At 40.4% G+C, this 15330-nt stretch overlaps 1 protein-coding gene across 1 annotated transcript in view; it reads right to left on the reverse strand.

Annotated features, from left to right (window-relative positions):
• LOC107215844 overlaps window positions 1-15330 on the reverse strand; it is a 47894-nt gene that overhangs the window by 12266 nt on the left and 20298 nt on the right. The window contains exon 5 of the mRNA XM_033520510.1: window positions 1945-2020. Coding sequence (XP_033376401.1) covers window positions 1945-2020 — 76 coding nt within the window. The remainder of the gene's footprint in view (window positions 1-1944; window positions 2021-15330) is intronic.

Below are 15330 nucleotides of genomic sequence, written 5' to 3' on the forward strand. Positions count from 1 at the left end.
GCTCTACTTTCATGGTTTAGGTTGTGTTTGGAATGGTTATTTCAGCTTCCCTCTTCATAGCTTATGTCCAACCCTTAGTGCCTGTGGTAATCTTAGAGCATGCACTGTGCATAATTTGTTAATCACATTTTTCCCATGACTGGCAAAATTATTACATGTCAGTCACACTACTTCTATGCATTTTATTTTCTTCAATGACCTATGCTATTTTTTCTTTGACCAGAGTAGGCATTAATAGGCTTCATATAAGATTTTGCCAACAAAGATCACATTGTACAATTGATATCAATCTAGTCCTGTGTGAATGGGACTAAATTCCATGGATCAGCTTGCCCTGCAAAAAGCTGGAGCACTTATCACCTGTGTCTTTATTTTCTTTTATAATAAAACTTGTATCATTTAATTACAGCAAATGAATTTTAGTCTCCCCTTACTGGCAAGTTAGGCCAGTCCTACATAAGCTCTCTCCTTTAGAATTAGAGCCTGCAATCCATACAAGCATAATTTGTATTGATATGACCTGTATTGATATAGCATATTAAACCTAGCTGAATGCTTGCTTCAGCCTGCAAAAAATCATGACATTTATAACTATGCATTTCAGTAATGAAATCATTTCTTTTTCTCTTGTTCTATGGTACTCACCGCAATGATAGCCTACAGGACATCTGCATGTCCTTTATAGGTTAAGTCCAGATCAGTTCCAACAGTTCTATGATATCTCCATGGCTAAGACAATCTTTCTAGATGTATGCTATTGTGTAGTTCAGTGTAGTAAAACTCACCTTCTCTAACAGGAGTTGCCATGCGTTTATTATTTATTATTATTTATCTGAAGGGTATAAAGTGATGAAGTGTTCTTTGTCCAGCAGTTGAGGAGCATGTCTGTGTAATATATGTCTTTTTCTAAACTTCTGTAACAACTGTTCATGGAGGGGAGAATGAAGGGAACAACTGAATCAGACTGAAGGCCTCTGTCCACCTCTGGAAGAGCATTGCCCAAGCATTCTGAGTGACTCTTCCAAATTGTGATAGCCAGATAAATATCCCAGCTTACATCTAACTTCTGAAGTGCTGGGGCAAATAAAATGATGGATATGTAAGGCCATGGACACAACAGTAGAAAAAACCTGAAATATAATGATGCCAGAGCATCATTATGTTACAGGTTGCAGAAAATCAAGCCACATTGGAAATAAGAAAAGTTCAAAGACTCCCCAAGTGGGGAAAAAAAAAAAAATTCATCTTGATATTTAGTGTAAGTATAAGTGTTCTTTGTTTACACATGCAGTGCTACCTAAGGTATTACCTTTAGACAATTTAAGCTTTTATTTGTTATCTGTACTATAACTTGTATTTTGGGATAACTCATGAAACAACAAACAATTTATTATGCACAACTATAACTAAAGTACTCAGCATGCATGTATTTTCTTTCCTCATTGTGGATATGATAAAGTTAATCCAGTCCTTCCTTCATGAACTGTTGTAATGCTCAAAGCAAAAGTACATTCTCAAGCAGAAGTGTGCTGATAGAAAAGGTACCATTTCAGAGTTCGTTCAACAGAATATGTCACCTGGTGAGGGGTGTAAATGTATAAGAAACCATGGCAAAGGTATTTGTCACATCATCAGAGTCACGTTTGATCCAGAACATGATATTCTGAAATGCGAGGAGTTCACTGTAACAACAAATCCCTCTGTGTAATATATAATGGAAAAGATACCATAAGAAAATACTTATATTATTAACATGCAAAATAAAAAGTATCTTATTATGCATACAGTGACTTCCAATCCTATCAACATTTCACAATGTATGGTGCAATAACAATTAAGGAGGAAAAAGCAGTGATTAAAACAAAAATCACAATACAGTAGCCAGGCAACATTCAAATGCAAAAGATGGGAAAAGAATGTGCAGATAGAATGGGCTTCACCCACCTTGGAAGGAGATGGACATGAGGAGGTCTGGCTCACAGCAAACATCCTCTTTCCAGGAAAAATACTGTTGGGCAACCTGAAAAAAATCAAGACTGCATAACACACAACGTTTTCTGAAAAACTAAAGCTTTGTACAGCTCTGTGTGACTTACCCTTGGTATGAACACATCCAGCCCTTCCAGAACATGTAAAGGAAACAGCTCACCTAAGTTAATTCATGATTCAGGCTCACATTTTTTCCTTCCAGTATTGTTGAGGTCAGCCTAATACAGCATCTTTGTACTGCCTTACTAAAGAAGTGCATTTGCTGAACATGCCTGGGCGAAAAGCACAATGAAGTCTATGCTTAATTCATAGCATGGATGTAATTTTGTTTAAACTGCATGATGCTACATGCTTTTCAGTCACAGCCTTCACTGCCTGAAACCAGTTATTCTTCAATTCCACCTGAAGTAATGATGAGTACAAGAGCATTTCATCTTGTTCTTTCAGTGCTACCTCTACAGGGAGAAGCACCCTCTTCATACTGGTGCAATAGTCAAAAGTATACAACATTGCTTGGAAGCTCTGAAGAAATCTGACAGACGCTGATCCCCTTTTCTAGTGATTCAAATTCCTTCCCTAGACTTCCTTATACTCTTAAAAAAATCAGTCATCAGGCTAACCTTGTCCATAAACACCTGCTGAAATACCAAAAACCCATGGAAAATATTGTGATTATCCATACCTGCTTCATGAATCCTAACAATAAACAAACAAACAATAAAATAACAATAACAAAAAAATAAATAACCTGGAAAGCCATGTTCTCTTCTGTCATGGCATTTACAAGCACAGCAAGGGGAAAACTATCTGTTTTATAAGATGACACACACATAATTGCTGCCATCTCAGCTCCTATTGCATCATCAGTTTAGCAGCTTTCTTTACCATTATTGGAACCCACAATAGAATCTTCAGCTCAAATGAACACACACTTTAAGCCTGAGAGTGCTTGGAAATTTAAGCACATACTTACAGTTAAACACATGCTTATGTCTTGTCTCATTGCCACATTCATCACTTCTGTAAGCAGATGTGCCTTCATTAAAAGAAAATGGATTTGCTCTCAACAGAGTGAATTTGAAGCTGGTCTTATGAGTTTTCATATCAGCATTGATTTCTAGCTCAAGCTGTTTTATTAAGAGTGGCTGGTAAAAGCATATGTCAGCTGGTGGGTGTGGACAGTAAGTATAAGCAAGTAAACAGAAAGATGTGATTTTATAGATGTACAAGCCACTGTGACAGGGGAACAAGACCAAAGCTGAAAAGACCTTGCTAACACCTCCATATCTTCTAGATACTGGAGTAGATTGAACCCAAGTTTGTCAGCTGAGCTCAGCTGACACAGGAACAGATAGAAGAAGATGCATCTTTCAGGCTAGAGGCCATTGATAATTTTTGATTTTCAAAAAGAAAAATCTCTGCCACAAGTTTGGAATGTTCAAGATGTTCAATTCCAAACCTATGATTAAAAACCAGAGCAGGATCTGCTGAATAATATTCAGCTTGGTTCTGATTGCTTTTGCATATTTTGATCTTGAATCCAATCAAAAATTCATGCAGCATCACTTGTTTATGCTGTAATTCATTTACATGTCATGTAACTATCCCAAGGTTATATTTAACAGTGTCTGGTAAGTGTCCAGGTAACCCTAATTCATTATACAAAGGTAATCATTCATATTAACAGATTTGTGTTTGTTGCTCCAAAACTGTATACTCACTATCTGCAGTCTTTGGTAAACTTCTTATTCTATCTCTTCTCAATAGTATCAGAATGCACATTTTATGTACATATATATACACCAGTGTTATATGCATTCAAATGTCATTAAATCGAGTTGAAAAAAACTAAGGTGATGTCTCAGCTTTCCCAAGTGGGAAGGAGTCATGTTTCAGTATTTTTTGGGATAGTGCACCCCAGGTAATGTGTTAATGGCTTTGTAACACTAATGCTATCAATAACTGAGACATGCTTATTATACAGTGCTATACTAAGGCAATATTGCAATGTAGATATCACTGGCTTCTCCACAGAACTGGAAAAAAACAGGTAAGTTACAGCATTTGCTAAAGTTCAACATTAAAGTTTTCTATTAAGTTATAAAGAATTTTTTTTCTTTAAGTCCAAGCTAGTTTTTTTCCATTGTTATTGACACATGATCCTTCTGTCCAAGAGGAAAAAAAATATTGAAAGCTTTTAACAATGTAAATGTCTTGGTGCCTTTTGAAATGTATGTCCTTTTTCATATACTCGTGTTATGGATCAAGTAAGAGCTTTGAACAAACCCTGCCTTAGGCTCAGATTTTTCACAGCAGCTCTGCTTAGGTGACCTGCACCTAAATTGCTCTGGCTCACATGTTCTCAAGAATGGTAGCTCATAAAATGGTTTATCAGAAAATGGGTTATTAAATAGACTGTCATTAACAGTAGATTAACAGAAAAAAGTCCTACACAGAGTTTCTTACTATACAGGATAAAACAAAAGAACTACTAATGGATTACATAAAACAATGCATGACATCAAGGTACCTATATAACAGCTAGCAAAGAAATAGTATAGATTAGGAGTCAATGTAACTTACCACCAAATTGATGATGGGGTACACAGAGACTTTTCACGCAACCCTCCAGAGACTAACTCAAGACAGGCATCTCAAACCTTGAGGAAAGATCCCCACAAATTTCCAAGGAATGTGTAGAAGATGTCTGCTTTGTGAAGGTATGGTGTAGCTTTTATAGTTTGTAAAGTTAAGTGCCTGTCAGTCAGAAATTCAAGCTTTTCTTCCTACAATCTTGCTTTCAAGGCAAGATGTTTATTGTTAGCTGGGCATGTCACCTCCATGGTGCCAAAATAACTTGCTACAAGACAATCTGTCCTGATAGAGTTATTTCAGCAATTAGCAAATCCTTGTGAGGGGGAAGATGCCCTGAGCTACTGCATCAGCTGATAGGTAACAGGCCCTCCTAGGGCAGGAGGGCATCCTGCCACAACTTTTTCAAAATGTTGTCGTTGTGGAGATACTAGTCACAATTCAATAGGCAAGCTTTCAAATGAGACTCTTTCCTGGGGTGAACAGATTGATGGCTGCATGCCAACTGGATCAGGAAGCACCTGCATAAAAGCAGTTCTATAGATATACAATATAATATTTGCCAGATATCAAAAAATTATTTTACCTAAATATTATAGGATCCATCTGTGTCATTCTCCTTCTCAGAAGCCTCAATGCCTCTTTTCTGTTTTGAGGCCTTACACAACAAACATTTAAGCCATTAGTATCTTCATGCATATGAGTGAAAATCAGGTCCTGTGTGAGTTTTGCCTGGCAGGTGCCACAGGTGACTATTATTTTAGGATGTGTTGTGGGTTAACATTGGTCAGCATGTCAGCCCCACACAGCCACTTTATCCACCATTGTCAGACAAGGAGAGAATAGGAAGAACAAAAGCAATGAAATTCAAGGGGTTGAGCTAAAAATAGTTTAAAATGGGAAGGAACAAGGAAGAAGAAAGAGAACAACAATAAACAAGAATAAAACAAAAGCAAATGATGCAAAGAAGCGAGTCACCTCCCACAAGCACACCGATACAGACATCTGGTTAGTCTCCAAGCAATGTCTACATTCAAAAAAACCCCCAAACCCTCCACACCCATGATATTCTATGGCATAGGATATTCCTTTAATCATTTTGGGTCAACTGTCCTGGTTACATCCTCTCCCAATATCTCATGCTGCCCCAACCTTCTGCTGAGGCAGAGTTGGGAAAAGAGAAAGCCCCAATGCCATACAAGCCATGCCACAGCACTGTGTCAACACCACTGCTTTAGTCACAAATCCAAAACAGAGAAGCAGCTGGAAGAAAATTAACTCCATCCCAGCCAGGCCCTGCATAATATTTGTGTCTGTGCTCCCTATATTCAATCCTTAGCAAGTATAGGACTTGACTCTGCATTCTGATAATTCAAAGCAGAGATGCACTGGCTGTAAGGACACTAGTGCAGCTTCTTATTGGAGGATCAATGGGGAGTGAACGTATAAATTTTCTACTTCCTTAATCAGTTTTTTGTGGGCATGGAATTACTGAGAATTACTTTTCTGGCAGCTAAACCAGGCAAATATTTTCACTATTTGATATTCAAAATCACGGTTTTGCAGTTTTCCTCACATTTCCGGCTTTCTCTTAGGACAAAGGAAGGCCAGCCTTCCATGAAACATGAAATCCACAAATTGGCAGTAAAACTTTCAAGCCTGGTCAATGCTTCCTGCTTCCATGGACTTTAGAACACAAAACTCTTCTACAGAAAGCTTCAATTCCATTAATTCATGGGTTTTAAACATACAGCTAGAGAGTTGTTCTGAAAACTCATATTTATATGAGTTAAGCTAAGCTATTGCGGTCACCAAAGCACCACACAGACAGTTGCTCCCTTCCCCACCCCCAAAGACAGTTTTATGGGGAAAGATAAAATAAAAGAGCAAACCCCAGAAAATTCATGGGTCCAGGTGAGAACAGTTTAACAGGCAATGGAAAAGTGGAAGAAGATATAAAGAAAAAAAACCCAAAAAACAGAGCTCATAATACAAGGACAACCACTAACCACCTTCCATGCTAGACTGATGCCACATCAGTTCCCAAGCTATAGATACTTAACTCCTTAAAACTTAACACTTTTTTATCACTGAACATGACACTGTAGGCCGTGGAAAATCTCTTTGGTCTATTTGGGCCATATGCCTAGTTGTGTCCTCTCCCTACCTCTGACACACTCCATTCACTGGGGATAAGAGTGAGCAGACAGTGCTTTCATGCTGCACAAACACTGTTCAGCAGTATCTGAAATGCTGGTCTGTTATCAGCACCACAGGAGTTGTTATGGTGAAAATTACCTTCATCCCAGTGAGACCAAGTACAAAGGCTTCAGGTCAGTAACTGGCAGACAATCTTAGCTCTGACCTATCTGGCAAACCCATGATCACTTCAGTCTGGCCTTTGGCCCTTGCTTTTCACTGTTATGTTACATTTTCAGAACAAAGACAAATGCTTCTCTATCTCAATGTAGTGGCTGCAAGACAAATTGCTTTTGCAATGAACAGATGGAAAGTGCTTGAAATTAATTTTTCTAATATAGCTGGTTCTGCTTCCCTGGACAGTATTTTGTGTTTGTGATGGAGGTTCTATATAGGAATTTACCTGTAGTGTAGCCATGTCCAACTTTTACATCTTAATAATATATTGCCTTGCTATCTTCAGTTCACTGATCATAGCTATGACAAATAGGTTTAACTTGTATGGTTGAGTTCTATCCAAAAGCTTCTAAGTAATTTTTACTTGATGGGAATTATTTCACTGACACTTTAATAGTAATTTCAGCGAGGGTAACAGTGGGAAAAATGCCTTTGAAGTCACTGAAGTTGCACTTCATCACATCAGGCTTAGTGCAACTTCTAATGTTTACTGGAACTAGGAAAGCTCAGTAGCTTTAGGCAATGGGATGGCTCAGGGGCTTGGGTTGCTACCTGTCTGCTTATGAAGTGTCAGTTGCCATGGTATCAGAGCACCTCTGGAAAGACAGCTTTTTCCTGCAGGCCTACAAACAGCATCCAGCCTAACTTAGCTCTTAAAAGTACTATCATGCCAGGGCTGATCAACAGCATGTATGCATTGGCTTAAAAAGAAAATTAGTAAATTTGAACTTGGGGTTCTCCGGAAGCTGTGATTTTGAACTTCCTGAAATTGCAGAAGACCAAGAATCCTGGTTCCTTGTTTGCTGAGCAAGTCCAATGGCATTAAATATATATATATATATATATATATATATATATATATATATATAAATTAGCTGAACTGCCATTTGTATTTAAGAATGAAAATTATCACAGCTGCTCTCTTTTGGGATGATTCACTGACAGCAGTAACATTCAGGTACATGCTAAAATCACAGCGCTGGATCAGTTGTTTGGAGCTGTAGACACAGGATAACCTATCAAAAAACCTCTGAGCAGGCTCAGGCATGACCTGAAAAGGAGTCCTCAGACCTGTCAAGCCAGCTGCAGCCTAGACATGGATACAGTACCTAGAGTACCTTATGATGAAAACTCAGGTGCCTACACACTTGAACAGATCTATTTACAAACTGGACATACACGAGTCTTCCACACAGTGGGGCTGCACACAGGGGCTGAACAGTGGGAGAGCAGCTTGTCAGAAAATGTCCTGGAGGTCTGAATTACCAGCAAGCTGACCACGAGCCAGATGTGGGCCCCTGAGGAAAAAAGCCAGTGGTATCCTGGGTTGGTTTAGGAAGAGCACCACTAGTAAGCCAAGTGCTGAGATCCTTTGTCCCTGCTCAGCACTGGTGATGCACGGGCAGATGCTGGTCCCAGGTCTGGGCCACACCGAACATCCTGCAGTGAGTCCAATGACAGACTACAAACACGGTGGACTGGAGACCTTTTACAGAAAGAGAGGCTGAGAGAGACGTAACCATTCCACCTGAAGAAGTCTCAGGAGGATCTTATAAATGTGTGTAAACACTCAACAGAAGAGAATAAAGAAAATTGAGTCAGACCCTTCCCAGTAACATCCACTGAAAGAAGAGGAGTCAGTAAGCACAAATCAAACTAAGACATTCCATTTAACCATGAGGGAAAAAAAAATTACTGTGAGGGTGATCAAACACAAGAACAGGCTTTCAGAGAGGATGGTAGTCTCTTTCCCTAGAGATATTCAAACCAAACAGTCACAGCACTGAGCAACCTGCTGTACCTGACTCTGCTATAAATGCCCACTAGACTCAGTGGCTAAGGTTCTGTTGCCCTCATGGATTCCATGCTTCCACTTAGTTTCCAGGTGCAAAAACTCTTCCACGTCAAGTGACTTAACAATTCTGTCCTGACTGCCAGCCTGCAAAAGAAGGGTGGTATTTGCTCATTTTCCAAAAATTATAGAGAAAGGGAAAATGCTAGTTTATATAATCTTTACCTAAATATGCGAGTTAAATTTTACAGTGGAATGAAAATTAAATTATTCAAGTATTTGCAAAACTTAAGAAAATACCTGTTCAGCATACAAAACTAAGCGTAGCACAGATTTATACTATGTCCCATGATCAAAGAGATGCAGGAAGTTGGATATACTTTCTGAAAGGAAAGTTTGCAACAGAAAAAGTTGAGCAGTAGCTGAAGCAAATTCTCACTTTTCAGCATTACAAGAAAAAGAAACTCTTGCAAATCTGAGGACTGTGGAAAACATTGCTACAGAAGTGGTGAAGAACTTGTAGGGAAGGAAAAAGGGCTGAGCTTCATCTAAATTTACCTAACAATTTCAATTAACCAAAACTAATGAACATATTTTCCCTACTGAGAGTAGGGAATTACTTGTTAATACATTTAAATTCATTTTCTGTGGGTACAGGTTAACCTTTAAAAAAAGTTTAATAAGTCTGGCATCTGTATGACTTCTTCCAAAAACCTGAGTCATCTTGTGAAAAATCTCTGAGACAAACATCTACAAACATTGTTTTTCTCTGTTGAGGAAGCTATTTTTTTTCCTCTGTTGAGGAAGCATCATTTCAGCATGATGCATGCTCAATTTTCAGCACTTGCAGACTTGCCAATATTTTACCTTAGATCTTGTTTATACATGCACCTTCCTGCAGGCACCACCTAATATGTCATAAACAATGGAAATAAGATGAAAGTCTGTCTGTTTTCATCTACTTAGTTTGCCAGCTCAATTTAAATCACTCTGCAGGAGGGAAACCTTAAACAATCAACGAAACTGGGAACACCTGAGTTTTGGTCAGCTTTGAATTTGCTCCAAGAGCTTCTGAAGAAATTGTGCTTTTAAGCCCAAGTATCTCCCTCATGACTGAAGGTAAAATGAGGTATTTTTAGTCTGCATCCATGAATGCATCACTTATGGAAACATTATAAATAATGTAACTGGAGTTCCAACATAAGAAGGACACAGACCTGTTGAAGCGGGTCCAGAGGAAGGTCACAAATACGATCAGAGAAACGGAACAATGCTCCTATGAGGACATGCTGAGAGAGCTGGACTTTCTCAGCCTGGAGAAGAGAAGTCTCTGGTGAGACTTTAAAGCAGTCTTCCAGTGTGTAACAGAGATCTAGAAGAAAGCTGGAGTGGGAGTACCAGCAAGGGCTTCTAGTGGCAGTACAAGGGGGAATGGCTTCAAACTGGAAGAGGGTAGATTTAGGTAAGATATCCTGGGAGGGTGGTGAGGCACAGAAAGAGGTTCCCCAGAGAAGCTGTAGATGCCCCATCCCTGGAAGTGTTTAAGGCCAGGCTGGATGGAGCTCCAAGCAGCCTGGTCTAGAGGAAGATGTCCCTGCCCACGGCAATGAGTCTGGAATGGAAGGATTTTTAAGGTCCCTTTTAACACAAACCATTCTAGGATTCCAATATTTACTCTTGTGAGCACTGTTAGCATAGAAAACTTGGGAAAGATTGTAAGATTAGGCTCCATATTTCTGTAATTAGTAGCTTGGGCCTTGTTAGACTCAGAACAATATTCCTTCCTTTCTTTTATTTCCAGATGGTCCATGCTCTGGCCTTCAGGTTTCTGCTGAATTAGGAATACATTTTATAAAGACTGCTACATTTATGTGCAGTGCTTAAGCAAGCCTTGGTACTGAAGCATTTAGACACTTACTCTGGGAAACAATCTGACAAGACATACTAGAAGAGCTTTAAACTATGTTTAGCAGAGAAAGAGGATGTTGTACTGGCTTATCAGAAAGGGACCAGGAGCAACAGCACTGCAGAGGACAGCAGGGAAAACCTGTAAATCATCCCAAAAGAATTAGAGAGGGCCCTTCCTAGAAGATGAAGAGGTGAACAGCTCAGCTGAAGTGCCTCTACACCAACTCATGCAGCACCATGGTGGAATTAGAAAACTATGGCCTAATTGCTATCACAGAAACATGGGACATGAATTACATGTCTAGAGCACTGCAGTTGTGGACTATAAGTTTTCAGAAGAGACAGGCTAGGAAGGAGGGGTGGGGGTGTTGTGCTCAATGTTAAGGAAAAGTCATATTGTGAAGATGCAGAATATTGTCTGATAAATAGCCATAACCAGACTGATACCCTGTAGGTGTAAATTAAGGGCAGGACTAACAAAGGACAGCTTGTGACAGGGACCTTCTATAGGTTTCCTGATCAGAGGAAGCCTGTCAACAAGGCATTTTTCTTCAGATACAGGCAGCATCATGCTCACAAGCTCTTAACCTAATGAAAAACTTTAAACACTTAGTCATCTGCTGGGAAACCAATACCATAGCAAGCAATCCAGGAGACTCCTGGAGAGCGTGAGGAACAACTTCCTGGTACACATATTAGATAAATTAACCAGAGGTGAGACATTACTAGACCTGGTACTCACCAAAGCAGAGGATGAGCACATCAAAAGAGTTAAGATCAGATGCAGCCTCAGCTGTAACAACCACCCTGGTTAGTTTGTGATCTAAGGGGTTTGGGCCTGGCAAGGAGCAAAACCAAGACCCTGAACTTTGCAAGCATCGAATTTCAGCTGTTGGAAAAAACTGGTGAATGAGGTCCCCTAGGTAACTTTCCTTAAGAATAGAGGGGCTGATCAGAGCACAAGAGATCTTTACCCCAGTGTGTAGAAGATCATGGAAGTCAGGCTGGAAACTGGCGTAGCTGAGTGAGTATCTGCTCATCAAACTGAGTAAGAAATGTAGAGCCCATGGAAGCTGGGACAGGTAACCTGGGTATTACGATATAATTTGAGTATTGTGATATAATTTGGATGCGTAGGGATGGCATCAGGAAAGCCAAGGCAAAGCTGGAACAAGCTTTGGCAAGAGATGTGAAGAACAACAAGAAGGGATTTTATAAGAATATAGGTCAGACAAGAAAGACTAAGTAGAGAGTATCCATCCTGGTAAGTGAGAAGGGGCACCTGATGGTAATTGGAAGGCTGAGGTACTCACTGAGTTCTTTGCCTCAGTCTTTGCTGACAGTCAGGCTTCCCACTTCTCTCAAGTCCCTGGTCCTATCTGTGGGTATTGAAGGAGCAAAGTCCTTCACCCTATAAGCAAAGAACAGATCTGGAATTGGTGAAGCTGAACAGGCTCAAGTATATGGGATGTGATGAGATGCACTTCCAGATCCTGAGGAAAGTGGCTGATGTTGCCAAGCCCATCTCCATCATATTTGAAAAGTCCTGGCAGACAGGTGAAGTGACTGGAAAAAGGGAAACATCACACCCATTTTTAAAAATGGAAGAAAGGAAGAGCTGTGGAACTACAGACCAGTCAGCCTCACTTACATGTCTGGGAAGATTATGGAATAAATCTTCCTTGTAAATATCCTGAGGCACAGAAACGACAAGGAGGCAATCTGAGGTGACCAGCAAATTTTACTGAGATCATGCCCGACCAATCTCATGGTCTTCCATGATGCAGTGGCAGCAGTGATTGACGAGGGAAGATCAACAGATGTCACTTATCTCCTTCTGTAAGGTCTTGGTGGTCCCTAATGACATCATTAGCTCAGAACTGGGAAGACATAGATTTGATGGATGTACTATTCAGTGAATAAGGAGTTTGCTGGATGGACACAGCTAGAGTTGTGCTCAATGGCTCTATGTCCAGGTGGAAGCTGGTGAGGAGTGATGTTTCTTAGGGCAGACAGAGGTCTGGGGACTGTTGCTCTTCAATATCTTCATCAATGACATCAATGGTGACATGGAGTGCATCCTCAGCAGGTTTATAGATGGCACAAAGCCAAGACTTTGAAAAGACAGGCTCTTTCCTGGGGGAGTGAAGAGGGACCTGGACAAGCTTAAGCAATGGGCCCACGGGAATCTCAGGAGGTTCAGCCTGAGAGTGTCAACAGTGAAGTGTGAAGTGCTGCCCCTGGGTCAGGGCAGTCCCAGTTATGAGTACAGACTGGGAGAAGAACTCATTGAGAGCAGCCCTGTGGAAAAGGGCCTGGAGGTTCTCCTGGATGAAAAGCTGGACATGACCCAGCAGAGTGTGCTCACAGCCCAGAAGCCAGTGATGTCCTGGGCTGCACCATAAGGGCGGTGGCCAGCAGGGTGAGGGAGAGGATTCTGCCCCTTAATTCTGCCCTTGTGAGACACCACCTAGAGTGCTGCATGAGCTCAGAAAAGACATCTGCCTGTTGGAGCAGATTCAGAGAGGAGCCAGGAAGATGATCAGACAGCTGGACCACTTCTCCTGTGAAGACAAGCTGAAAGACCTGGGCTTGTTAATCCTGGAGAAAAGGCTCTGGGGAGATCTTATTGTAGTCTTCCAGTACCTTAAGGGGCTTATAATAAAAGAGGGAGAGGGACTTTTTATATGGGCAGACAGTGACAGGACAAGGGGCAATAGTTTTATACTGAAATAGGGCATGTTTACTATTGGCTATTAGTTAGAAACTCTTTACTGTAAGAGTAGTGATGTTACCAACTGTACTACTTGGACAGAAAGTGCTCATTTTATAATATCTTGTCAGATGTTAAGAATTGTTAAAATATTTTTTCTTAGTTTTCATCCTTATTTTTAAACCTATGATTGTTGAAGTAAAGTCCATAAATTTTTCAGAAAAGAAACAAACCCACAGAGGAATACTTCTGGTAGTTGAAACGGTGGGATTGGAAGTCTCAGTTTTATAACATTATTTTGTTATCTTTTTTATAGATTTCTGAGTAACTTGTATTCAGATGGTGCTCAGTATCATTAATACCCAAAGCCTTGTGCAAATCAGTGTTCTTTGCTGTAGTCATATTAAGTTATATTTCCAATCAGAAAGCTAAGCAGGAAAAAAAGACGTGCCCCACTATGAAAACTTCCTTTTTGTTTGCAATGGCAGATGCATCAGAAAAAGCTAAATGACACAGATGATCAAAAGATATTAAGAATGTTAAGTTCTCCCCTTCTGTCACAATGTCTAGGAAAATATTACATCAAAAATGCTAAGAAATTACTGAAATTAAGGAAAACCAGCCTAATCACATTATAATTATTTCTGGAGGTGTAGTTATACCTGGAAATTGAAAAACACTTCTCTCTAAAAACATCTTGCTCTAGAAGCTTTCTAAAAAGCATTGAGAAACACATAGCACAACACATAGCCAGCCTTTTACAGGCTATATTTTTACAGGACTGAAAGTCCATCTTTCAGAAAAAACAATGGAATTACAGTTTCTGCAAAAAATATGAACCTGTTATCGGCAAACCACTTGCACCAGCTGTGAAGCAACATAGGTATTTACATGAAAGAGCTACTTGCAAGTCATTGTGGGAAAGTAGCAATAGACCACTTTCCACCCTTTCAATGACACTCAGAGCTGACTGGATTATGAAAACTCTGAAGGGATAACTTCCACCTGCAACCAAACCTGTTGCAAGGTGAAGAAACTAGAATACAAAAGGACTCGTAGCTAAGTTATAAATATTTAATGTATAAATCCAGTTCCTGGAGGGTTCAAAAAGCTATACAAGCATTTCCTACATTTCAGATGCATCTTTGACTTTCAGTTTGCATTTAAAGCATGTCTTTCTGTTTTCCTTAATTAAAACTACGGTGAAGATTAAAACAGACAGGTTTTGGCACTTCTTTTAACCTCCAATTATTCACAGTATTTGGAGCATATTATCTAGGAATCTCTGAACTACAGGATGTTACAGAATTCACAGAATCATTGGGTTGGAAGAGACCTTCAAGATCATCGAGTCCAACCCATGCCCTAACACCTCAACTAAACCATGGCACCAAGTGCCACATCCAGTCATTTTAAACATATCCAGGTATGGTGACTCCACCACCTCCCCAGGCAGAACATTCCAATACTTTATCACTCGTTCCGCAAAAAACTTCTTCCTAATATCCAGCCTCTATTTCCCTTGGTGCAGCTTGAAACTGTGTCCTCTCATTCTGTCAGCTGTTGCCTGGATAAAGAGACCCACCCCACCTGACTGCAAACACCTTTCAGAGAGTTGTAGAGAGTGACAAGGTCACCTCTGAGTCTCCTTTTCTCCAGGCTAAACAACCCCAGCTCCCTCAGCCGTTCCTCACAGGGTTTATATTCCCAGCCCCTCACCAGCCTCGTTGCCTCCTCTGGATGTGCTCAAGTGTCTCAATGTCCTTCCTGAACTGAGGGCCCAGAACTGGACACAGCACTCCAGGTGTGGCCTCACCAGTGCCCAGTACAGGGGAAGAATGACCTCCCTGCTCCTGCTGGCCACACTATTCCTGATCCATGCCAGGGGCCATTGGCCTTCTTGGCCACCAGGGCACAGGGCTGGCTCATGTCCAGCTGCTGTCACCAGCACCCCCAGGTC

Source organism: Parus major, chromosome Z, assembly GCF_001522545.3.
Source record: "Parus major isolate Abel chromosome Z, Parus_major1.1, whole genome shotgun sequence".
Classification (NCBI taxonomy): domain Eukaryota; kingdom Metazoa; phylum Chordata; class Aves; order Passeriformes; family Paridae; genus Parus; species Parus major.